This window comes from Bidens hawaiensis, unplaced genomic scaffold (assembly GCF_021521415.1).
Source record: "Bidens hawaiensis isolate Kalapana, Puna unplaced genomic scaffold, B.hawaiensis_p1.1 tig00029749_1, whole genome shotgun sequence".
NCBI classification, from domain to species: Eukaryota; Viridiplantae; Streptophyta; class Magnoliopsida; order Asterales; family Asteraceae; genus Bidens; species Bidens hawaiensis.
The window spans coordinates 219,182-246,599 of record NW_027494942.1 but is presented as its reverse complement, the minus strand read 5'-3'; the positions used below and the strand labels follow the sequence as shown (position 1 = coordinate 246,599).

Sequence of the window (27,418 nt, the reverse complement as noted above, 5' to 3'; positions counted from 1 at the left end):
AAACTGAATTAAGTGGTTCACCTATAAGAACCGTCCGCCCGGAAGAAGTCACAGGTGAGTCTAGCCGCTCATGTTATTGCTTTCAACCCGTTGACCTTTCTTGATTTGCGTACACAGCAGCAGGGGCTGCTGCTCCCTTTTTGTCTCAACCCTCCGACCGTCATGCCCTCTCTCTGTGTGACTTGTCTTTGTTTTTTTTAAATTCGAGATGAAAAATAACGTGGGCTTGGGACCATAATCCATTAGTCAATTTGATTCCACCGTCTCGATATGTAATTGAGCCCAAGTAAGCGGATTAATAATCCATCACTTTCCGTTTAATAAACCACCCGGACTCCTTGTTTCTCTAACCGACATGGGCAGCTACAAACACACACAAAATGAAATAATGAATGCATAAATCATATAATAATTTATTGGTAACAATCACGTGCAAGACTACTATAGTTATTAATATTACACTTATTGTTATGAATTATTGACGAAAAGGTGGATGACACAATTGTCAAACACCTTTATTCAAACGTTTTATTCACAATTGTCAAACTATTGAAATGTTCATCAATAGTTTATATTGTCGGTAATTTACTTTTTGCACAGTAGTTTTTGCCTTATAAATAGAATGTATTTGTAACGAAGTTAATCATCCTGGTAGAACTAACAATTCACATATATCTCTTCACTCTCTTGTCTCTCAGATATAATAAAGTTCAATTATCATTTCAATAATCTTGTTATAATTAGAGCTAATATCATAACACGTTATCAGCACGAGCCGCTTATATCCTAATCAAGAAAGGTAATAGACACAAAGGTATCTACATAAACATCATAAACACTTCTTTAATTATGTACATTAGATATATATATCTATGCATATACATATACTAACTAATATACTGAGTAATAGCAATAATGTGTATAAACATTGTTATTAAAATTTGATAACTATTTTAGAAGTTAGATTTATTTACACTAACAATTCTAGTAAGGTCTAAGGTCATACCCAATTCTCAAGGCTGACACTTTCAAGATTGATAACCCGCCAAACAATTTAACGACACATTTAAAAACAACGGAACCGCCAAACAAGTGTACTTTGTTTCCGGTTAAGACACACATGATCACACCCCTCATATATATCCTCTCTCCTCTCGGCTTAATATATGGACCAACAAAAAGTGTGCTGGTATCTCTCTGCCCTCTATACCGAGTATGAACACAATGTAATAAGCTTGTGAGCCAGTCATATCTCCACCCATTAACCACCGGTTGCATAAAGAATAGGACTAAGGGTTTTGCTGTGGCTTATATTCGGGTACGGAATAGGATTTATTTAGTGACTTATGGTAGATGAAACCCAATTTATTCAAACAACTAAATAAACAATCCCAAACTACCAAACTACTGACTGACTGTTATTTACAACCAATGCTGACTTCAAGCATTAACTCTTTTTTTAAATTTTTCTGATTTTTCAACTTTTTTTTTCTCTATTTTTTTCATGTTTCTCTCTCTTCTGTTTTTTACTATTTTTTTAAGTTTACTGACATCAATATATAGAAACAACTGACCCGAGGCATATGTACATTGTGTACTATGCTCAAGAACTGACAATATACAATTCTAATATATTGGATTTCATCCACAAGGTTTAAAACAAAAAGCCAAGGCTAACACGGCTTGTAATGTCAGTTTAACAAATGAAAGGGAAAAGACACAAATTTAACTTCTAAAGGATATATAAGGTAGGGAATTTTTTTTTTTTTTTTTGTAAAGGCCATTATATGTGGGTTTCTACAGTCCTATTTCTTCATACAGGTGATGGTATTAAGATCTTGACATGCATATGACAAACAAGTTCTAGATATCATAAACATACTATTTACACTTTTTATAGCACTCATATGACATGCGTATATATATCTATATATTATATGTGTATTATATATAAGGCAAATCTCACACACGCACGGAAGGAAATAGGCTGCCGATGTGAAACATGTGTACCCGTCCCCATTGTCTCGTTATCCCCGTCTAAATGGTCCATTTTTATTTTCCTTTTTGAAAAATATTTGAGAGAATACTTTCGAGAAGCTTAAAAACTGACCATGACCAAAGACCTTTAACTTGGCATTAATAACAGTAATTAACAATTTATAATTTCGGATTTTGCGCACATTCAAGCTATTATAAAGCAATAAAAATTTTCAATTTTCCCCCCATCCCCACACTTGAGGTTAACATTGCCCTCAATATTAAAAATTTAGCTTTTTAAATGGACATTAGCAATGACGGGGTTAAAATTTACTGATTATTAATTTTAAAATCGGGTCTTATGTGATGGTCATAACAAACTATACAATAATACAATTACACTTTTAACACATAAACTAGAATGACAAAACAAAGCATGAAACAATATCACCTGATATTTAGCAGCGCAGTTCCATTGCTGACTTGGGATGATCCGTCTTCTCAAAGACTTGAATTGATCTACAAATCTTAAATATGTGTAGAAGCAAGCTTATCAGAAGATCCACAATTGTCAGCATTATGATTAGATAAACTCCTTTAAACTCATTTTCCTTTCTCGAAACCTCATTCTAACCGTTCCCTCAGCACAATTAATAATAGCCTTTGTTGTAGCTAAGAACGGTCTACCTAGAATAACAGTCGGTTATGTATTTTTTACGCAATCAAGCATGAGGAAATCCACAGGATAATAGAATTCACCAACTTTTACAATCACATCCTTTATAATCCCCCTAGGACACATAGAAGTTTGATCAGCCAACACCACTGTGGTTTTAGCTTTTGGTAGTGGCCCAAACTCATACCGATTATACAAACTCCTCGGAAAAATACTCACAAAAGCTCCAAGATCCAACAAAGCATTGTCTAATTTAATATCACCTATTTGTATTGAAATAATAGGTGTTCCTGGATCTTGAAGTTTTGGGGGAAGGGTACCCATCAAAACGACGTTCACACTAGCAGTTAAATCAAGTTGTTTAGGAAACTTGTGATGTCGTTTGTGGGTACTTAACTCTTCTAAACACTCAACATGATCAGGACTCTCTTTAATTTGTTCAAGCAACGGTTTATTTATTTTCACCTTTTCAAAACTCTCCCACCTTTCACCCTTAGGTGGTTCCCGTTTACTTAAATTTTTCGATGTAAGTAAAGCTAATGGAAATGGAACTTTCACATTCAAATTACTATTTTCAGCAAACTTGTTATTTGAATTGTTTTTAGATTTTGTAAAGCTTTTAATTTCCTGATCTTGTTCACCCTCACACTAAGACTCAGTTATATCATTCACACCACCCTCAACACATTGTGATGAATAAGTTTCAACAACTGAAATTTCATAAAGAGGACGAGTACTTACCTCATTTATGCGGATACTCGTCATGTTAGAGGATTTGTGAGTTGGACATATCTAAGTATCACTACAAAGCTTACCTTGATCTCTTCTGATGATTGCCACTTCTTCAGTTAATTGTGTAACCTGCTATGACAATGCTTGATTTCCTTATCTCTCATATCTTTGCTTTTCTGAATATCCATCATTAACTCAATAATTGTATCCAATTTTTCATTGATGGAATTATAATCCGACCCATGCTGACACTCTTGCCAATTTCGTGAAACTGCTGGACAATCTTGATAGTGATACGGGCCTTCAAAATAACAAAAATCACCATCATTGCTCATGGTGACAATAGCGTGCTAAGGTTTCTGGATTTTCTGTTAAAAATAACCTGCAAAAAGAACTAAAATACCCGAGGTAAAATGGAACAGAAATAAACAAAACAAAACAAGAAAAATCTTTTTGTATTTTTTATTTTTATTATTATTATTTTTAATTAATTTTTTTTGAAAGCTGAAACAAACGATATAACACTAAGCGCACTAGCTCCCCGGCAACGGCGCCATTTAGATGACCGTCGTTTTAGTCATGCAAAAACCTAATTAAACTATATAGATAGAGTAAGTAGGGTATCGTATCCACGAGGAGCATGTGGTCAGTATTACAAAGTTCGTTTGATTTTTTTTATATAAATTTAACTAATTAAGGTGGACAAACGATGTCAAGTGAAAATTAGAAGATTGGTTTTAAAACAATTTAAGGAAAATGCAACCTCCTCCGGGTTTCAAGTTCTAGGTTTCACACAAAATTTAGTTAATTAATTGGGAACCACATAGACATAGTTCTGGAAATTAGTTAAAGTAGCTATTGAGATAGGCTTTTGTCATCAAACCTATACAAGTAATATGTATAACCTTAAGGAATATACGACCACAATGAGTCTAAAATATTCTAAGGCATAGAATATAATTCAAACATAGATTCCTAAATGCAAAATCACGAATAAGGCCATGTAATACCATCTGAATAGTTTAAACGAGTAAAATCGGGTAAAATTGTAATAGGGTGTGTATGCGCACCCAAAACGTAAAAACAGTTAAAAGGGGCATCATGAACTCACCTGAAACGAGGCACAAAATCACCACGAGCTAGAGAACCCCTAAGTATTCCCACAACTCACACGTCTATCGGATTATACACAATAGTTACTAACGATACCGAATAAACTCGTTTATCCTACGAGGTGTTCTAACATGGTTTGAGTTAACTAAGCCTCGTCCTCACCAATTTCAATTACAACAGCCCCCGGGGCCTTATATTTACCAAAACCACCCTTAGATAAACCCGGAATTAAGGAATTCCCAAATTACCCCCGGAAGTTGCCAGTTGAACGAATATGCGCGTTTGTGAGTCGTTTATGCTCTTAACATCCAACTCAGCCACGTGTGGACCAAATTTGATAAAATCACAGCCGAAAATTCCACACGACACTGCACGAGTTGGATGGATCAGTAATTCGCAAGCACAACGCACAAACTACCAATAAACGCGAATTTGCGTTGTACCGACCCGTTTGAGTAACCGAAAAACAATTCAGCCCCAGTACTTAAAAAAATTATTTTTACACAGCCCATATATTAAACCGAATCTACATAAACTGAATTGGTTGTTAATTCCTTCAAACCTCGCGCTAAAAGCAACAATTAGCAAACTAGACAACCGAAACCTAGTTTTCAAATAATCAACAATAGACCACTCTAACGAATGCTAAAGATCATAATACTAAAGTATGATATACAAGACATACCTAGGAAGATGATGGAGAAAAAACTTCAATTAAAACAGCCCCAAAAGGACCTCAATTGGTCAGCCACCGGTTAAGTCCTAAACCGGAAGAATTGATCAATGTCGAGTATAAGGGGCAGATTTTAGCATGCAAAGACGTATTTTATTACATAGGAAGACCATAAAAATAAATTATAAAATATTTACAAGATTTTATTAAGTCTCTTAGGTTTATATAGATATTTTTATTATATTATTCTAGTGGACATAAAAACCATAAAAATTCCTCCAACACAGAAAGGTACGTTCAGCTATTGCAGTGTGCAGCAAAAGTATTTTATTTGTTTAAAAATCATTACCAAACCAAATTAAACGATTCCAATTGTGTTGTAATTTTAACTCAAATGTGAACTCTCAGAAGTGGAATCAACCAATTTGGACTTTTCAAAAACGAGTTATGATGTCGGGGAGACAGACCAGAATCCGTCACCCCACATCAGCTTTGACACACAATTTTATAAAATCATAAAAACTATTCAAATCTCGTTCAAAAATTATAAATTATGCCTTTCTGGAAACTAGACTCAAAGTATAACATCATAGAAACAAGAATCGATCAAAAACAGTAAATTTACATCGAGTTACAGACCGAACAATAAACGAGTACGAATTTGTCAGAAATTGTTATAATCAAAACTCAAACCCTAACATGCTTATGACATCTCTAGGGTTCAATAAAGGGTTTAATGGCGGAAAAGACCTTCAATTACATAATACTAAGCTAAAATTATAGTTTTGGCTCTTGGAATTGGCTGGAAAAAGAAGAAAAATGTGGTGGTGTGGCTGGTTCTTCAGACCGATCGGACAAGAGGAGGAGGGAAAAGGATTTAGGGTTTAAGTTATAATATATTTACATCTAGGTCCCTCAACATGCAAAAGGTAATATCATGAACCGAATGTTAAATAATTTGACTTCCAAGAATGACAAGGAGGTCCCCGAGGAAGGCTAGATCGAGTCTCGGTAAAAATACAAACTCTACAGCACATAGATCCTTTTAACGAAATTTATGGGCGTTACACAAAACTATAATAAACGTATTAAATGTATTACAAGTGTAAACTATATTTTTACTATCAAAATTCGTTAAGATTTCTAAAATATAAATTTTATGATAATTATATAATTGAGCGTTTATCATTTTAGAACATCGCAACTCATATTTCTTCAAACTCATTATTTGTAAGTTCGATTACACGATAAACCATGATTTTTATAATTAAATGATAACAATATTCTGTAGAGATCAATCGTTCAATCCATAACGTACCAATCGTAATTGTAACTCAATACACATTGAAATCCTAAATTCATTACACGTATTATGTCGTTTATAATTCCTTCATAATATTATTTAATTAGGATTCTTGTCGGAAATTCTCGAAGAGTGTGATTTCCGCTTTCTTGTCGTATTCATTCCCGTTTGGCTTAATCGATCAGGTGAGTTTGATCATTCCCCTTTTTATATACTGTTTTCAAACGTTTTGGGTACGTATGCGTACTTATTCATATTTTCTATTATATGTATATCCCAAACAATCGCAAACATGATCATTGTGTGTTGTATCAATTAAATGCTATTGGCTAATTGCTAATTGTTTAAGTGTGTTTATATTCTATCAAGTCTTGGATTATCATTAGTATGATCATACGACCGTCTTAGTAATCGGAGCCTGATTCGCTTGACGAAGGTAAAACAACAAACTTTAGTCATCGTAATCAATGTACGATTCACTTGGCAACGATTCATTGGCACACTAGCAAGTATTGGGTTAGTCTTTGGTTGTGATTTGGTTATATACATGCTTTGTTATGATTTGATTGATTACCATCACATGATTGGTTAGCGTATTTATCAATTATCTATATATATATATATATATTATTTGTTGTGTCAAAATTGATGATCATCTCACTCAACATGTGTTATTGACAAACTCTATTTTCTACGCATATGCAGGTTACTTAAATTGAAGTATGGATATTTAGTCAAGACCATAGGTTATAATGAAGACGATCGTTAAATCATGTTTATAATCATTTATTTGAATTGTTTTGTAATGTTTGTAAACATGTGTGTATATTTGAATTAAAATAATTAATTAGATGTTGTCACTTTTATATTTTGATAGTATCTTCGAGCTGTGAGCAATCGGATCACGCTCTGACATTTTCGTCGTGGGGTATGATAAATGAGAAGTGAAAATATTAATAGTGCTAAGTAATTAGCTAGCGAGTTGTTAGATAAGTAATTAAGCTAAACAGTCAAATGATTTCAATAACATGGTTAATATTTTAACTTAGTTGCATAAATAATAAACAAAATTTAAACATCCACAGCACAATCAAAATAAGCACAAAACCAAATACAATAAATATATATATATATATATATATAAAATTACAAAACATCAAATTAGTTAATGATGTAAAAACAAATATGTTTATATTAAGAAATATTTTTAATACTCCAAACTTTCACACGTTGGCTGATGATACTTCCAATTTTTGATTTGTTACACAACACCACTCCAACTTTCACCATATTTGTTTTGTCACTCCCTCACTATGGGACGACTAACTCCGTTAGTGGAATCCCATCGAAAATCACACCAGATTGCCGGTTGCAGTTCACAACCGTCGGAACGCCCTTGCGTCTCTTCGATTGATCATTTATTTGCGTCAATCATACCTTAGAGTTGCTGCATCCACTTTCGGTAGATGCTTTAACCACCCTAAATCAGAGGCCTCCGCCGGCTACGGAGAAACCCTAGCTGTACCGCCTCCCTCTTCTCTATTTCCAATCGCCTGTTTCGCCAGAAAATCGCGATTCGCCGGAAACCCTAGCTGCGCCTGCTCCCTCTACTCTGTTTACGAGCGTCTGCTTCGTCGAAAATCGGGATTCCGCTAATGACGTTAGTCATCCATTAGTGAGGGAATGACAAAAACAAATAGGATAAAAGTTGGAGGTGGTAGGTAACAAATCGAAAGTTAGTTAGTGCTATCATGCAACAATGAAAGTTGAGATCATGAACAACTAGCATCCCTTATATTAATGAAAATATAACCATATAAGGGTTTTTTTTTTCTCATGCATTATTCTTAGGCATGTGGAGGGGGGGCCTATGTACCTATACTATATCCATTGCAACTAATTTAACGTTCTTTTTTTACAGTTTTATAAACCACAAGTACTTAACAGTACAAAACATTAATAAACGCGGTGATGTTTTGTAAATAGCTGGCACCACAAATATCATGCTGTTGTGTACTTGATTACTCGGAATAAAATCAGACACACATGCCGACATGCGGCAAGCTAAACTATATAAGCTCTTTAGTAACCCATTCTCACAATTTGAATTTTGAGCTACACATGACATATCCCTCCAAGAAAAATGAACAACAACAACAACAATGTCGAGCATTCCGTGATGGTTTCGGCACTCAGCCATGTCATACGAGGCGGGTAACAACCCTAGTGGTGGAGTTGTGTTTGTAGCAAGTCCGCAGGAGCAAGAAACATGTGTCGTTTGTGGACTGACGGTCCCAGACAAGTGTTTGGGGTGTGAATTATTCACTACCCGAGAAGAGACGAGGGTGAAGAAATATAGAGGAGTGAGTTTAAAGACGTCCGGGAACTGGGGGGCGGAGATTATGATTCCGGGGAAAGTGAGGATGTGGCTTGGGACGTTCAAGACGGCGGAAGAGGCGGCTAGAGCTTACGATAGGGCTAACATTTACTATAGAGGAAAGAATGCCAAGACGAATTTTCCAGTCGAGGATTACCCGGAGATCCAACCAGCCAACTAGCAGACCTACTCTAAAAAACACGTGTCTCTACCAATTGGACTAAATAAATAGTATGCATTGATAGTGGTATAAATAAAGTCTTCATGAATATTAATTAGTACAATTTATCTATCTACGGTAAATTGTATGAGTTAATTATTAGGATGTGGTGATTTTAATTTATTTACGTGAATGTATGCATGCATGTAAGTTTATGATGCTTTTTTAATAATAAGTTTCCATTTAAAAGATTTTAAGTAAAAAAATTGAAAATCCTCACCTGTTTAGCAACACGCCTGTTGGTAATTGGCCGGTGATCAAACAATTGAATAAGAACACAAGATAATAATTGATATGCAAATTTGAATTTGATTATTTTGATTAATTTTTCTGATACTATGAAAAGTGATTGATGGAGGGGTATATAAACCCTACCAACCTTTCCCTTAATTAGAGATGCAACGTTTCATATGAAGCGTTTCAATAAAATAATACTTTTAACCTAAACATACTTTAAACTAATAAAAAACAGACCCTTAAAGTTTATAAATATAAGACTAAATTTTGTTTAAACTTCCAATAACGCCCACACTCCCTATTAAGGTTCAGGTTTGTCACATTCGGGTTAGCTGGGTTTCGACCCTATATTAAGTTCATTGTCCGGGACGGTAACCTTTTCATATTTTTGATTATTTGACACTCCGAAATCAAGTTTTGGGGAAGTCCTCTGCCCATTAGCAATGTTTGGGGTCGTTGGGTTTATATTGTCAAATGTCAACTGCAGGAAATGTCAAAATAGAGTATTAAGTAGTCAATAAAAGTCAAAATCAAAGAAAATGCTGAAACCTATAGATGACCCTCTTGGTAGCCCATCACTAATGTTAGACATGAATGCATAAAATGGTAGTTATACTGATGGCCTAATGTGGTAACTCTAGCGAAAGTACGAATAAATTGACCAAACATAAACGGATATAACTTAGCATTAATAAACACAAACGAACAAGCATTATATAATTATATACAACTGCTTATGCATTATTTAAAATTTAAACGAACAAACAAAATGAACGAACATAAATAAACTAACATAAACGGACATCCACAATGGATGAATAAAACATGTGTTCATCTTCGTTTGTTTAGTTAAACGATCATAAACGAATTTCCTGTCGAACATTATGTTCATGAATATTTGGTTCTATTACAAGCCTACAGGCTACAGGTTGGGTTTTTTATTTATTTATTATTTTTTGTAATTTCATTGTTATAAATTTGCGGCTCAAATCCTTTTTTTTTTCTATCGACGAGATTCATACACTATATTCCTATATATGCTATTGACAAGCTTCATAAATGTGAAGCAAATAGATATATGTCTAGCAGTCTAGATATATTGTACAAGCAAGTGAGCAAGGTTAGGATAGGATAATACTTCAAGTCATATTATGTTAAGAGTGTGTGTGTGTATATACACATCAATAAGCAACATGTCTTCTACATTTAAACCAGCTTTCAACACAACTAAAGACTTTTATTTCTTTTAATTTGTTCAACAGGTTTGTTTATTATTTACTTTTTTTTTATCTTAAACTGTCACGAAAATCATTATTACTATGAACACCCTTTAGCGTCATAAATTTTGGTGATTCACAGTGGCCAGGATCATACTGTGACTCCTCTAACCTATTTGATCTCTGAACTTTTTTACTTTAAATCATTTGCTATTTCTAATTAAACTCAAAACGATTACAATAAAGTGACAGGCAAACGGACAACAATCTACATCGCAACACCCTTTTGAATAGCAAAGCCAATCCTACTAAAAACGAAGCTTTGCGACTTAAGAGCTGAAAAAGTACCATGTACGACACGCTGAACCTTGCTCAGAAATTTCACAGCCTTCGAGGCCAGAAACCAAAATGTATCAAAAGTAAAAGAGAGAAACACATGTTGATTTAATATGTGTATGCATATGTGTAGGTTTCAAATACCAAAAGTGTGTTACAAGAGTAATGGCCAACACATGCATGCCTAAAAGGCGATGATTTGAAGTTTTGACGTTATGAATGGGAAAAACACGGCACTTGTGCTTATCAATCGGTTTTCGACAAGTGAGGTTACTTTGAGGCCGCACTTTCTCTCTAGAAAAAAAAAACGAACCTTCTCGATGCTTAGACGAGTGTGTGTACGACTATTTAGGCAGAAAGTACAATGATAGGATATTTTGAAATGTGAAGTAGGTGAATTAAAATGGACAAGCTAACCAATTTTAATGACAACAGACAACATTACGCCTACGAGGCAGTATAGATCATAATACGTGTCTTGTCGTTTCACGAATTATGCGATTCATGGGTGAACATTATTTCTGATATCATTGGGTGAAATTATGCCTCACTATATTTTTTTCACTCAATAAGTCATAATCAAACTTAAATTTTCATCCAATAGGACATGATACGTTTCATGATCTGGCTCAGTTCACTTACGGGAGTTTGTTTATTATGTCGAGTGATGTTATGTGTACGTAGTTATTTTATTGCTTAAAAAAGTCAGCATGTTATAGTTATTTTATTGGTTATAAATCAATGTGTGTATTTATAAATAATTGAATCAATATTTACTTTGGTAGATGATCAATTGTAGATTTTCAGAGTGAACTAAACCCTACATATATCATTACATCATGATTAAGATCATTATTGAAACAGTACAAGAATCTCTGCATAATGTACAATACTTGAAATAGGCCTATAAGGCTATCCGCTATGGTGGGGGGCATCGAAGCCCCTCCACCGTGCCACGTCAACGTCACGTCATCGTCTCGTATAAAACGGGGCATCGGAGCCCGCCCCGCTATGGTTAATGCCCCTTGGGCGCCCCCAATATATATATATATATATATATATATGTTTTTGTGTGTTTGGATTAAGTACAGCGGTTAAACACCTTCTTTGAGACCGAGAGGTGATAAGAAGTTAGGGTTGTCTCATTGCCTCTGCATGCTAGAATAGGGATTGCGCGAGAGCGAGTTCGTTTCTTGTCAGGTTTAGGTGTTTTGAGCGACTAGTTGATCTATTTTAGTTTAAGTTGAATTGTTCCTCTATCCTTGGTTGTGTAGTATTCATTGCCATTAGGGTCGAGTGTTGGTGAGACCGAGAGGTGATCTAGCATTAGAACACGTTAGCAATTATTTCCCGGTTTGGTCGTTTTAGCCGATTTTGAGTAGTTAGGGTTTATTGAGTGAGACCGAGAGGTAATCCAGTGAGCCCGATCGATCCTTAGTCGTGTCATCTTTAGGGACCGGTGTCTAGATATCATCCAATCCATTAGCTTATCAGGCCTACAGTTTGATTCAAGCCTAGGTAGACGTTTTTCTCCATCCTAAGTTTATACAGTTAGTTCCCCGTTAAGTTTTCTATTTTTGGTAAGTTTTGTCAGTCAGTTAGGTTAGTTCAGTTAAGTAATTAGAAATCAAAAATCAATATAATATTATTATTCTAAGGTAGGTCTGGTCTAGGGTTAGTAATCGTTAGCGTCTTACGTGTCCACGTGTTCGATACTCGGACTTCCTAGGTCTATACTACTTGCGAACGATACACTTGCCGGTTGTGTGTGGTTTTAGGATTTTCGTTTTAATATTAAAGCTTAGTTGTGAGGGTCATTATTATAGGGTTATTAGACACACATTAAGAACATATGTTATAAAACCCCTATAATTTATTAATTAATATTCAGTTAAGTATACAGTATGAAGGAAAGGTTAAAAAATAAAGAAAGACAAAAATAAGAAGTGCGAAAATTATTTATGGCCACATAAAAAAACTCCTTAACAAAAAATTCAAAAAAAAAATCATAACTCAAAAAATAAATAAAAAAAAATTAAAAACTCAAATGTTTCCTCCGTCATTCTCCTTAAAAAAACGACGAAAAGACACAATGTCGAGATCATAGACACAATGACGAACATGAATAAAAGACACAATTATAATTAAAAAAAAAGACGCAGTAGATCACAAAATAACACAATGCCAAATAAAAATATAACACAATGTTGAGTAATATAACACAATATTAAGAAAAAAGACACAATATTAAGAAAAAAGACACAATCAATAACGAAAATAAACCCAAAACATAATGATAAACAAAAAGACATAATGATCTTTTCCTCAACATTGTGGTTTTTTTAAACAAGGAAGACAATGGAAACATTTTAGTATTTTTACTTTTTTTTGTTTTTTATTAAATTTTGAATTATGAATTTTTTTTAAATTTTTTAGGGATTTTTTTTGCTATAAATCCTTCTCATCATTCTCATTTGTCCCCATTTGTAGAATAACCTGACTATACGATATGATGATCGCATATTTTATATGTTTTCCTATTTTTTTTCTTTTTTCTAAGATTACCATGTAATAGATTAAAAGGGCTAACATTATAAAAATGAGGATCATAAACGAAAAAAATTTAATTTCTTAAATATTACCTTATAATTATTAGGGGTGCAATACGAACTACTTGGGCTTGATAGATAAAAAGCTCGAAACGAACCAATATTTTTTTCTAGCTCAATCCCGAGTCCAAGCCTCAAATAATGCTCCTTTAGTTATGAGGACGAGTTCGAGCCTTGTATGAGAAGCTCGTTTAGGCTCATCAAACCTTATGTTTTTTCGAGTTTTTACCTCTTTTAGAATTCTTTGAATAATTTTACATTGCACAATCAAGCTCTAGACGAGCTTTGGCTCGTTTAAGGCACTACACGAGCTCAATCCGAGCTTAGGCTCGTTCAAAGTAACTCAAGCGGAGCTTACGCTCGTTTAAAGCTTTTCTCAAAATATATAAAAGCAATTAAAACTGGATATGAATTAATCGATAAATAATTAAACGAGCTAAGCTTGAGTTTTAGAAAAAGTGCTTGAACTCGAGCTCTTGTAAGTCAAAATAAGCCTAGCTAGCTCGAGTGCAGCTTGTTTACACCCATACGTATAGTACACAAGTGTATACGGTATACACCCTGCTACAAAAGGGGTAAAAATAAAAATGAGGGTCAAAACTGTCACTTTTGCCTGTTGCATATAGATAAAACTAGTTTGAGACCCATGTATTACACAGGTAATTGATAAAAAATTTTAAACTCTAGCCATTAAGTGAAATTCATTAAACAAAATAATCATATAATGTCAATACAATTACAATTTACATTAAAATTGTAAAAATTACATAACTAAGGTTACACAAATATGTTACAAATAAGTAAAAAACTTTCTTGTACACTAATTTGTTGTTGTATTGGTTCTTATACATTATTTATCAAAAATCAAAATCTTTACAAAAATCTTCAGAGTCTTCAAGCATCTTCAGTTACGGTAGAGGCGATTCACTTTATTCATAGAATGAAATACTTAAATAGTTCAAATTGAAAAAATGTTTAAATGTCGCGAATAAATAAAGAGTCGATACAAAGTAATAACGAAAAGATAAGATAATTTAAGATAGAAAAACAAAAATTTTCAGAGTCTTCAAGCATCTTCAGTTACGGTAGAGGCGATTCACTTTATTCATAGAATGAAATGCTTAAATAGTTCAAATTGAAATCATCAAATGTCGCGAATAAATAGAGAGTCGATACAAAGCAATAACGAAAAGATAAGATAACTTGAGATAGGAAAACAAAAATCTTCAGAGTCTTCAAGCATCTTCAGTTACGGTACATACCAAGCCTACCAAGCGATTCAGCCACAAGTTCCTCAATTGATGGCTAATCAAGCCCCACTATATCACAATTAAACAAATAAGCACACAAGTCCAGGATTGAATTGTAGTTTGTAAGTAATCGAAGTAATAATACTTGAATTTTATAATGGATACATATGCCACCCCAAAACATTAAAACATTTAAAAAGGGGTTGTGAAAACTCACCTTAGTAACTGAAGTAAAAAGGAATAAGAATAACTCGAAGGCGTCAAAGGAAATCGAAGCGGTCAATCCGTACGAACTATAAATAAGAATAAACACGACTTTTAACAATCATTCTAATGGGATTTTACGGTTGGTTAAATGTATGAATAATTTTAGGAAATTGTTATTTTATTACAATTTATTCCAAATTTTATGGCTCTTTGATTATTATTTTATTATTTATGCTTTAACGATAAATCGATTATTAGTATGATTTAAGCACTTTAATGGCGAGAAAACGAAGTTTATATGTTCGAAAAGTTTGAACTATTGATTATAAGTTATAACTATATTTATTGGGTTGACTAAACAATTTATAGAAATTTAAAGTTTACTTTACGTTTATTAAGCGATTTTTAATAACGACTTATGAAAACGAGTAACTTGATTTTTATATGTAAAATGGTGAGATATATTTTATAGTTAATTTACATAATTTTTATTTAATTTAAAAATGTTTTTATAATTTTATTTTGATTTTTAATTGATTAAAAAAATGATTAATTTATTAATAATAAACTGAATTAATTAATAATAAAAAGAATATGTCTGACCCGTAATCGTGTTTATGATTATTAATACTATTATCGGCCTAACTGACTAAGTTAATTAGGAAACGAGATCCGTTATAACGTGTATTGATTTATTAACTAAACCGACTTGACCTAAAATCCATCTATATAACTTAGACTTGATTATAACTCGATTCCTCACATCTGTACCCTTCAAATACTAGCGCCAACCGAAGCCCCATGGTTTATTGGATTAACAAAGTCTGGTGATACCTTGTTCGTTGTTCCTCGTCGTCGGCACTGTTCAATCAATTTATCCCGTGTATAATCAACGATTGAGGTAATTATTTATATGTATAAGTTCGTCCATCATCGGGGAACATTAACCCTAACATCAATTAAACGAACTCTTAACGGATTAAGTGATTTAGGAATTAGGGTTCTTAAATCAAATTGGGTTAACTAGTTTACGGTTATATTAATTTGTTTACAGACTTCAAGTGGTTGCCTCATTAACTATGATCATACGCCCCTCCTTTGCACTCAGGTCCATTTGTATCGAGTGGAAAAGAGACCTCATTATACGAGTACGTTGGTAGCCCCAACTGAAAAGGACCTTCGTTTGTTCTTTACACTCAGGTCCATTACATCGAGTGTAAAGAACCCTTATGTGCTTTTCACAAGTTTTCATGGAATTGTATGGATTTTACGTAGTATTTAAACTGTGGAAATCTCACCAGCTATATTTATAGCTGACCGTATTTTATATATATGTTACAAGTACCGTGATTAGAGGATCAAGGAATGGAAGACGCTTAGAATACGTAGGTTATTTAATAAACGAGACATTTGTTCCTTATGTGGCTCGCGGCGATGCGAGCGTGCGAAGTGCAAATTGCGCCATCAAAACGCCACATTACGCCCATCGCCCGAGTCCGAGTCCGAGTTCAAGTCCGTGAGCGTGCGCGTCGGGTGCTCAAGCACAAAGTCATTTCAAAAAACAATTCTAACATGTAGGACAAACTTGAAAACACTTGTATCATTCCAGATTTCATTTCAAATAGAACATCACATGTCTAGTAAGCTAGACAGGTTTCACACACAAACTTTGCTCAAATCAATAAGATACATCATTTTGAACCACTGATTTAACTTAAGCAAAAGTTTAAGGTGAATAAGAGATCAAAATCCAGTTTGTATTCTTTTCAAAACTTTTAAAGAGAGATCTCAACATGGGATCGGATTGTTCAATTACGTTCACACCATTTCATAGTCGGCCTTATTATGACTTAAGTCAGGTTGACATTAGGTATTAGCACTTAGCATGATTATCATGACACTTGTGATATACTTAAGGTTCAATTTATGCGTAAGGGTAGAATGGCCAACACTACAGACTTCAGGTTGTCCATAATCTCTTCTCAAGGCTTATTTAGTTTTCTCCAAGTCACCCTAATTTGATTTCAACCCCCTGATGCCTTGTTCAAAATACTTTTAGAATATGAGCAGATTTATTAGAAATCAGACTTTAAGGTTGAACGTTGGACTTACTTGCCATTCGGACTTACAAGCCTTACATTCACGGTGTTTAGGACTTATTTGTATGCCCCACCCTCGTTGTTCACTTGGTGCCCCTTTAAGTCTGATTTTTTTTTTTGAAATTTACTCTATGTTTTCTTGTAACTCTTGATAAGTTAACATATAGGTTTGCATTCATGATACCAAGCATATGATAAGTTAACATATAGGTTTGCATTCATAACGTAACGTGCTGTATTAAAAATATATTTATTATAACATAATAAAGTATCAATTTTCTTAAATATGGTACTTGCATTCATGATAGTGAGCCTATGTTCATGATAAGAGATTATAAAACCAAGACACCAACCATCAACATACATATGATACACATCTAACAAACGACAATAAGCGATTGATATTTATTGTTTCAACATTCTGTGTTTTATCCGTTGCACGTGACTTTACCTTTCAATGTTGTTACCATCGTTTTATATTTTCTAAGTAATAAAGGGTAGTTTCGTCCAATCCGATCCTAAGAAAATACGACGATAAGCTCGGCCAGTTTTGTAATAAACAGGCGTGACAATTTTGACCCTCCATCTTAAAAATGGGTTGATATGCGTCTTTTTTTAAAAGAAAATTAGGGTTGATTGAGATGGCTGTTTCAAACGCTCTTTCTAACTCTTGACCTGAACTCATCCGACACGTTTGCTAGTCCCGACTATAAATGAGTTGGTTTAGTTTGTTTCAGTCTATTAGTTGTCAAATGGGTAAGCTCAAAACACGGTTAGCTAAATAAATATGCCAAAAACCTCATTGTCATGTTAATAAAATAATTTTTGTAATCATATTTAAGGGGTGTTTGGGGTGAGCTTTTAAATTTGCTTATTTGGTTTTTGAAAAGCTTCAATTTGAAGCTTTTGAAGAAGCTTTGTCAAACACCTTTTGCTTTTCAACTAGCAAATAAGCAAGTTTTGGAATAGAAGCTTACCCAAACACCCTATTTAACACATTTAAATTTATAATAAAGAAGTATTTAAAGAAGAAGAAAAGTAAATTATGATTTGTGATATGATATTTACCTCTCTTACAAATGTTCTCTAAACTAGACGGGTCGGTCATGTCAAGAACCACTCATACAGCTAGTCTAGTTGAGTAAATATAGAGAAATTCCGTATTGTATTCTAAAAGTTATTTCGTGTCATGGATTTTAAAAGTCGTTTCGACTTTCGACTAGTGAGACATAACAATTGAAGTAGTTATTTTGTAAAAACATTGGGAACAAAACACTTGTACCCATTTTGAACTAAAAATGTATTCTTCATGAAGTAATATTATTTACCTAGTTACAAAGTCATATACAATATTCAAAAACATTTTTCAAGAACATTTAGTAAAGTTATAGAAATAAATCAAATATTCTATTAATATAGATAGGAATATGTTTGGCATGGTCATTGATGAATTCGTTTATTCCCATCATGATCACTTTATCTTTTCCCTTTTTTTTTCTATTTAAATAATAATAAATATTAATATTAATTGATGGCATAAAAACAAGCAATTTGTCTTAAAATCTATTGTTGGATTCTTTGATTCCCCTAAGGCTACAAACAACAAAGAGAATCTGCCAATCCCACCACATCTTCCACCAAAAATAGGCTAATCAAAGAAAACAAAACCTCATTTGCCATCACTTTCAATCCCCAAAAGTAATAATATCCTTCAAAATTAAAAAAAAATTAAAAAAATTAAAAAATCACCTATCCCACTAACTTAAATCCCCTTTCCTCAAAGTTTCTTGTAGTTTTAGAAAGTAGAGCCCATAAACATCATGGTAGGGTTCCTTAATTCAGTAGGAATCAAGCAAGATAAAGAACAAAGATCTTTACTTTACAATTGTTGAGTGTAATTCTTGATTTTCTATTTTATGCGCGCTGGGTTTTCGATGAAATTTCTATGAGAATTGTTGTTGTAATTCATGAAATTTAGATGTAAATTTGAAATTGGAAGTTGGGTTTTGTGGGCTTGGTGTGAATTATGAAATTTTGATCATCCATCGTCAGAACTGGATAAAAAGCGTGAAATTGTGGAGTGTAGAGCCTAAAGACGTGAATTGTGAAATTTCGATCATCCGTCATCACAATCAGATTAAACAAGAGATTATGACACATGAGTGAGATTCGAACCCACCATGTCAAACATAAAAACTTTTAAATGAATATAAGTTAAAACTTCTGACCACCCTACCAAAGTGGTGATACCAAGAAGTGTAGTTATGCAATTCATGAACTTTAAATGTAAAGTTGAAACCTAAATGTTGGTATTTGTGAGTTTGGTGTGAATCATGAAGAGTGGGTGATTGAAAACATGAGGATAAAAACAAATCATGCACTTTTTCTCTGCTTTTGAGAACCAAATGGAACTGTGTTTGCTTTCTTTGTTTTTGCACCATCAAAGATTCTCTTCATGCCATTCAAGTCAAACAAAAATGAATAAAAAACACTTTTGTTTTGTGGGTAGATATTGAAATATATATTGAAGAAATATGAATTGAGAGAAAGGTAGATAGATAGATTATAGATTAATAAATAAACAGCTCATTAGAGCATATATTCCTTCACCTTACATTGTCCCACTTTTGTTTCCTGATATGGTGTGAGAATAAGTGATCAACCACCCCCCACACACACCTTCAATTATATAAACTAACATTGACACATATCTTGTATTTAACAGAATCACACCAATTCTATTCTATGTTTGATCACCAATACACTCATACACATATATATACACCTACACATATTCAACACCAAAAATGGCTAGTCAGAATATTCAACATCAACCCCAAGATTTGAATTTGGTGTTATCTAGTGATGCTAAACCGCGCCTCAAATGGACTCCCGAGCTTCACCAACGGTTCGTTGATGCTGTTGCTCAACTTGGAGGCCCAGAAAGTGAGTAATATGTAATTATATATTTATATATGTGTTTTTATAAAATGTTTCTTTTAGTTGAATCTTTTTTAGTTGGGTGGTAAAAAGTTTGCATCTTTTTACATTTATGGTATGAATAATATGAACAGAAGCAACACCAAAGTCTTTGATGAGAGTCATGAGCATTCATGGGCTTACTTTGTACCACTTAAAGAGCCATTTGCAGGTACTTTTAGCCTTTAGTTTGTTTGCCAATTAATAGTTATCATTAGTATGCTAATCGACTTATCGTTATTATGATGCGTCTGTTTATCGATGAAGAAATTTAGGCTCGGGAAAGTTCAACAGTCTCCGGATTGCAGTGAAAGTAAGCAAGAAGGTGTGTAAATGACTAAATAGTTATTATGCATATTTTTTGATATAAGATTTTAATAAAATTCTTGATTTTGATGTAGAATACGTTGATGATCATAGAAGTGATGTCACTAGTACCGATCATATCGTTGAAGTCCCAAATCAGATTAACGAGTAATTCGTCTTTTTACCTATAAATTATCCATCTTTTGTTAATGTAAAATCTTGAAGATTGATAAATTTTTAATCTTTATTGTATCAGAAGCTTAAAGATTGCTCAAGCTTTGCAGATGCAAATGGAAGTGCAAAGAAAACTTCATGAACAAATAGAGGTAAAAAATAAATAAAAAAAGAAAGAAAAAGGAATCTTTTTGGCATATTCTTGGATCCGTCACTGATAGCTGATTTTTTCAGGTGCAAAGACATTTGCAGTTGAGAATTGAGGCGCAAGGAAAGTATTTACAATCGGTTTTAAAAAAGGCACAAGACACACTCGCGGGGTATAACTCGTCTACTATAGAAGTGGAAGTAGCAAAAGCTGAGTTGTCGCAATTAGTTTCGATGGTGGACAATGGATGCCCGAGTTCTTTGTCAGTACTTACTGAACTTGAAAATTCAACTTCAAAACCGGATCTTGAAAAGAACCCGAAAGAGAAATCGTCGTTAGAAAGCTCCTTAACGTCATCCGAGAGTTCGGGAAGAAACGAAAAGGGTAATCTTGTTTTGTCACTAATGGAGACGAAGCCCGAAAATCGGAGTGGAAGGAAGAGAAGTGGGAGTACAATTTCGGATGGTAATTGTCAAGTTAGTAAAAGTAAGAGGTTTGATTTGAATAGTGAATATGTGAATGACGTTGACTTTGAGTTTGACTTTGAGTCAAGGTCATACACATTGGATTTGAACTCCAAGTGAAAGGTTTTGTGACATTGGTGATGGATGGATGGTTTGTGATATTTATGTATGTCATTTAGAAATATCATATAGTATATAATATTTATATCCATTTAAAGAAGTATACAAATTATGTATTCTACATTTGGTGTCAAATCATGTGTGCATGCATTTGATAGGTTTTTTTATATTGGCAATAATATTAAAAATTAAAAAGGGAACGACCTACAGGAAGCGAGAGACCCAAACGTACAAATAAAAGAAACAACAAACCGATTATAGTTACGAGAACAGCTAAGCGCCTGCTACGAAGGAAAACTAATAAAGTTAAAACAACACCACTTTTCCCACTCCAAAGTTGACCGTCTGCTTCACCCAGAAAAATAAGGTCGTTTTAATCTCATTAATCACGTATTCCAACGAAAGCGGCTTTTTATTGAACATCATATCATTCCTTGATTTCCAGATCATTCAACATGTAACACTTGAAATCGCTTGAACTACCTAGCATTCCTTCATATTGCTTTTATGCTTACTTGGGTGTTTGAGCAAGCTCCTCACAAAATCAAAAGATACGAAATTAGATAATTTAATCCAATCATGTATTACTGACCAAACCCGTTTGGTTGTCGTATAGTGCACCATTAGATGGAGAGAAGGTTTCCGGATGCAAACCACAAAATTGAAAATACACAACTATTATCACCCTTAATAACAGCTTACTGCTTTTAGCATATGACACTTGTACCAAACTTTTCAAATAGTTGTATAATGAAAATGAAAAAAAAAATAATAATAAACTTATTTTATAATAATGTGTAAATCATGCATATGAAGTTGTACCCATGCAATAATGTAGATTTTTAGAAAAGAAAATCAATCATTTGCCTCTATTGTGCTTTATTCTTTGCTTCATCACTTGAAGTAAAAGGAAGAGGTGTCCCACAAGTTTTTACCAACCCCCTAATCTTCCAAGCATCTTACAAGTCACCCCCTAAACTTTTCATTCCACATTTCCACCCCCCCTCTCCTAAACTCATTACCAATAGAATTTGTTAAATTAATTTTTGTAACTCTCTTGTTGGTTCATTTAAAGTAGTACCTTAAAAAATCGAGTTGATTTAGCTCGAGTTTGCTGACTTGTGTAAATGTTGAGAGTCGGTTTAGAGCTAGAGATAACTTGTATAAAAACTTGAGCTGATTTGGCTTGACAGCTAAAGAAACTCGCATGTTAGCCCACCATATAATTTAGTTCCTTTCCTTGTACAATATTTGAATTAATTTCAAGTTTTTAATTAAAGAGTATTAGAAAATACAAAATTAAAATTAAAACAATAAACGAGTCAATTCCTGGTGTAATAAGATGGAAACTGGCTTGAGTTTGAGACGAGTTGAATATAAGTTAATTTTGTTAAAAATGGCTAGTTGAACGACTTTAGTTACAGATTCGTATTAAATATATATTGCAATAATATATTTCTTATATATGAATTTATTCATAATTGTTATTGTAATACTCATAATACACAAGTTTTTGGGACTTGTGAATTGTAAACTGGGCCTGGACTGCCCAATTAATACCGTTAGTCCGTTATAGCCTGATTAGAAGTGTAGTAGCCCAATGCCCCAATCTCTTAAGTCTTACCATATGATAAGTTATTTTATAATAATAATAATAATAATAATAATAATAATAATAATAATAATAATAATAATAATAATAATAATAAAGTTTTATTTTTTTTGGATATGATATACGTTTATAATGTTAGAAAGAAATCATTTATTAAATGAAGCTGCTCGATGTGATTGGCGTTTGTTTATCTTGAATTATACAACAATCAATTATCAAACGCATAACGAAATTCAAAGTATCTAATAAAGAATTGATTTGAAGGAATGATCTAAAGTTTGTCACGACTCGAAACAGATGAATTCGATAAAAATTCAACTTTCTTCCCGCAGGCTCGTTCTTGAGGTAAAACTGAGCATTTGATGAAATTAGTAGCCGTGCATCACACATTGGTACACTTGGAATAAATGGTGGTTCCCCGAGGAGTCCACATTGCACTCTATAAAAGGTTCATAACCCACACCCTCTTTTAGGCTCCTCGCTATGGGGCGTGGAAGGGAGAGAAGCGGGGCGCCGAGGGTGCGGAACATCGCCGCAGGGCGCTGTCGGTGGGGGCGCTGGAGGGGGAATGGTGGAGGGGACGATGGGCGCGGTGGGCTCCCTCCCTCTCTCTCTCTCTCTCTCTCTCTCACACACACACACACACATATATATATATTGGGGGCGCCCAAGGGGCATTAACCATAGCGGGGCGGGCTCCGATGCCCCGTTTTCTACGAGACGATGACGTGACGTTGACGTGGCACGGTGGAGGGGCTTCGATGCCCCCCACCATAGCGGATAGCCTTATAGGCCTATTTCAAGTATTGTACATTATGCAGAGATTCTTGTACTGTTTCAATAATGATCTTAATCATGATGTAATGATATATGTAGGGTTTAGTTCACTCTGAAAATCTACAATTGATCATCTACCAAAGTAAATATTGATTCAATTATTTATAAATACACACATTGATTTATAACCAATAAAATAACTATAACATGCTGACTTTTTTAAGCAATAAAATAACTACGTACACATAACATCACTCGACATAATAAACAAACTCCCGTAAGTGAACTGAGCCAGATCATGAAACGTATCATGTCCTATTGGATGAAAATTTAAGTTTGATTATGACTTATTGAGTGAAAAAAATATAGTGAGGCATAATTTCACCCAATGATATCAGAAATAATGTTCACCCATGAATCGCATAATTCGTGAAACGACAAGACACGTATTATGATCTATACTGCCTCGTAGGCGTAATGTTGTCTGTTGTGATTAAAATTGGTTAGCTTGTCCATTTTAATTCACCTACTTCACATTTCAAAATATCCTATCATTGTACTTTCTGCCTAAATAGTCGTACACACACTCGTCTAAGCATCGAGAAGGTTCGTTTTTTTTTTCTAGAGAGAAAGTGCGGCCTCAAAGTAACCTCACTTGTCGAAAACCGATTGATAAGCACAAGTGCCGTGTTTTTCCCATTCGTAACGTCAAAACTTCAAATCATCGCCTTCTAGGCATGCATGTGTTGGCCATTACTCTTGTAACACACTTTTGGTATTTGAAACCTACACATATGCATACACATACTAAATCAACATGTGTTTCTCTCTTTTACTTTTGATACATTTTGGTTTCTGGCCTCGAAGGCTGTGAAATTTCTGAGCAGGGTTCAGCGTGTTGTACATGGTACTTTTTCAGCTCTTAAGTCGCAAAGCTTCGTTTTTAGTAGGATTGGCTTTGCTATTCAAAAGGGTGTTGCGATGTAGATTGTTGTCCGTTTGCCTGTCACTTTATTGTAATCGTTTTGAGTTTAATTAGAAATAGCAAATGATTTAAAGTAAAAAAGTTCAGAGATCAAATAGGTTAGAGGAGTCACAGTATGATCCTGGCCACTGTGAATCACCAAAATTTATGACGCTAAAGATTGTTCATAGTAATAATGATTTTCGTGACAGTTTAAGATAAAAAAAAAGTAAATAATAAACAAACCTGTTGAACAAATTAAAAGAAATAAAAGTCTTTAGTTGTGTTGAAAGCTGGTTTAAATGTAGAAAGACATGTTGCTTATTGATGTGTATATACACACACACACTCTTAACATAATATGACTTGAAGTATTATCCTATCCTAACCTTGCTCACTTGCTTGTACAATATATCTAGACTGCTAGACATATATCTATTTGCTTCACATTTATGAAGCTTGTCAATAGCATATATAGGAATATAGTGTATGAATCTCGTCGATAGAAAAAAAAAAGGATTTGAGCCGCAAATTTATAACAATGAAATTACAAAAAATAATAAATAAATAAAAAACCCAACCTGTAGCCTGTAGGCCTGTAATAGAACCAAATATTCATGAACATAATGTTCGACAGGAAATTCGTTTATGATCGTTTAACTAAACAAACGAAGATGAACACATGTTTTATTCATCCATTGTGGATGTCCGTTTATGTTAGTTTATTTATGTTCGTTCATTTTGTTTGTTCGTTTAAATTTTAAATAATGCATAAGCAGTTGTATATAATTATATAAAGCTTGTTCGTTTGTGTTTATTAATGCTAAGTTATATCCGTTTATGTTTGGTCAATTTATTCGTACTTTCGCTAGAGTTACCACATTAGGCCATCAGTATAACTACCATTTTATGCATTCATGTCTAACATTAGTGATGGGCTACCAAGAGGGTCATCTATAGGTTTCAGCATTTTCTTTGATTTTGACTTTTATTGACTACTTAATACTCTATTTTGACATTTCCTGCAGTTGACATTTGACAATATAAACCCAACGACCCCAAACATTGCTAATGGGCAGAGGACTTCCCCAAAACTTGATTTCGGAGTGTCAAATAATCAAAAATATGAAAAGGTTACCGTCCCGGACAATGAACTTAATATAGGGTTGAAACCCAGCTAACCCGAATGTGACAAACCTGAACCTTAATAGGGAGTGTGGGCGTTATTGGAAGTTTAAACAAAATTTAGTCTTATATTTATAAACTTTAAGGGTCTGTTTTTTATTAGTTTAAAGTATGTTTAGGTTAAAAGTATTATTTTAAATAATTTAGAGGGTCAGTATTGTAATTAGATTGAATCGCTTCATATGAAACGTTGCATCTCTAATTAAGGGAAAGGTTGGTAGGGTTTATATACCCCTCCATCAATCACTTTTCATAGTATCAGACAAATTATTCACAATAATCAAATTCAAATTTGCATATCAATTATTATCTTGTGTTCTTATTCAATTGTTTGATCACCGGCCAATTACCAACAGGCGTGTTGCTAAACAGGTGAGGATTTTCAATTTTTTTACTTAAAATCTTTTAAATGGAAACTTATTATTAAAAAAGCATCATAAACTTACATGCGTGAATACATTCACGTAAATAAATTAAAATCACCACATCCTAATAATTAACTCATAATTTACCGTAGATAGATAAATTGTACTAATTAATATTCATGAAGACTTTATTTATACCACTAGCAATGCATACTATATATTTAGTCCAATTGGTAGAGACACGTGTTTTTTAGAGTAGGTCTGCTGGTTGGATCTCCGGGTAATCCTCGACTGGAAAATTCGTCTTGGCATTCTTTCCTCTATAGTAAATGTTAGCCCTATCGTAAGCTCTAGCCGCCTCTTCCGCCGTCTTGAACGTCCCAAGCCACATCCTCACTTTCCCCGGAATCATAATCTCCGCCCCCCAGTTCCCGGACGTCTTTAAACTCACTCCTCTATATTTCTTCACCCTCGTCTCTTCTCGGGTAGTGAATAATTCACACCCCAAACACTTGTCTGGGACCGTCAGTCCACAAACGACACATGTTTCTTGCTCCTGCGGACTTGCTACAAACACAACTCCACCACTAGGGTTGTTACCGCCTCGTATGACATGGCTGAGTGCCGAAACCATCACGGAATGCTCGACATTGTTGTTGTTGTTCATTTTTCTTGGAGAGATATGTCATGTGTAGCTCAAAATTCAAATTGTGAGAATGGGTTACTAAAGAGCTTATATGTCATGTGTAGCTCAAAATTCAAATTTTTCTTGGACGGATTCTGGTCTGTCTCCCCGACATCATAACTCCTTTTTGAAAAGTCTAAATTGGTTGATTCCACTTCTGAGAGTTCACATTTGAGTTAAAATTACAACACAATTGGAATCGTTTAATTTGGTTTGGTAATGATTTTTAAACAAATAAAATACTTTTGCTGCACACTGCAATAGCTGAACGTACCTTTCTGTGTTGGAGGAATTTTTATGGTTTTTATGTCCACTAGAATAATATAATAAAAATATCTATATAAACCTAAGAGACTTAATAAAATCTTGTAAATATTTTATAATTTATTTCTATGGTCTTCCTATGTAATAAAATACGTCTTTGCATGCTAAAATGTGCCCCTTATACTCGACATTGATCAATTCTTCCGGTTTAGAACTTAACCGGTGGCTGACCAATTGAGGTCCTTTTGGGGCTGTTTTAATTGAAGTTTTTTCTCCATCATCTTCCTAGGTATGTCTTGTATATCATACTTTAGTATTATGATCTTTAGCATTCGTTAGAGTGGTCTAT

The 27,418-nt window shown here is 33.8% G+C and overlaps 3 protein-coding genes across 4 annotated transcripts; 2 read left to right on the top strand and 1 right to left on the bottom strand.

The window, feature by feature from the left end:
- Positions 1 to 8,672: 8,672 nt before the first annotated feature.
- LOC143579430 (ethylene-responsive transcription factor ERF071-like) lies at positions 8,673 to 9,032 on the top strand. Its single transcript, XM_077062740.1, has one exon. It carries the CDS (start codon positions 8,673 to 8,675, stop codon positions 9,030 to 9,032), a length of 360 nt encoding a protein of 119 aa, XP_076918855.1.
- Positions 9,033 to 19,762: 10,730 nt separating this feature from the next.
- LOC143579439 (myb family transcription factor PHL8-like) lies at positions 19,763 to 21,265 on the top strand. 2 transcript variants are annotated; one of them, XM_077062748.1, is made up of 6 exons: positions 19,763 to 19,972; positions 20,101 to 20,177; positions 20,273 to 20,330; positions 20,407 to 20,479; positions 20,571 to 20,637; positions 20,720 to 21,265. In XM_077062748.1, the coding sequence occupies exons 1-6, from the start codon at positions 19,834 to 19,836 to the stop codon at positions 21,215 to 21,217; spliced, it is 912 nt and encodes a 303-aa protein (XP_076918863.1). In that variant the 5' UTR covers positions 19,763 to 19,833; the 3' UTR covers positions 21,218 to 21,265. The 2 variants fall into 2 exon arrangements, with proteins under 2 accessions (XP_076918863.1, XP_076918862.1); XM_077062747.1 differs by having other exon boundaries at positions 20,568 to 20,637.
- A 5,105-nt stretch (positions 21,266 to 26,370) lies between these two features.
- Positions 26,371 to 26,787, bottom strand: LOC143579429 (ethylene-responsive transcription factor ERF122-like). Its single transcript, XM_077062739.1, has one exon. The coding sequence runs from the start codon at positions 26,785 to 26,787 to the stop codon at positions 26,371 to 26,373; it is 417 nt and encodes a 138-aa protein (XP_076918854.1).
- Positions 26,788 to 27,418: the final 631 nt, after the last annotated feature.

Bases quoted from the DNA above. Each gene is read 5' to 3' on its own strand.
- LOC143579429 (XM_077062739.1), bottom strand. From the start codon at position 26,787: ATGAACAACAACAACAATGTCGAGCATTCCGTGATGGTTTCGGCACTC.
- LOC143579439 (XM_077062747.1), top strand. From the start codon at position 19,834: ATGGCTAGTCAGAATATTCAACATCAACCCCAAGATTTGAATTTGGTG. The intron at 20,480-20,567 runs GTAATTCGTCTT...TTATTGTATCAG, and splicing joins GTCCCAAATCAGATTAACGA to AAGCTTAAAGATTGCTCAAG. The intron at 20,638-20,719 runs GTAAAAAATAAA...TGATTTTTTCAG, and splicing joins AACTTCATGAACAAATAGAG to GTGCAAAGACATTTGCAGTT.
- LOC143579430 (XM_077062740.1), top strand. From the start codon at position 8,673: ATGTCATACGAGGCGGGTAACAACCCTAGTGGTGGAGTTGTGTTTGTA.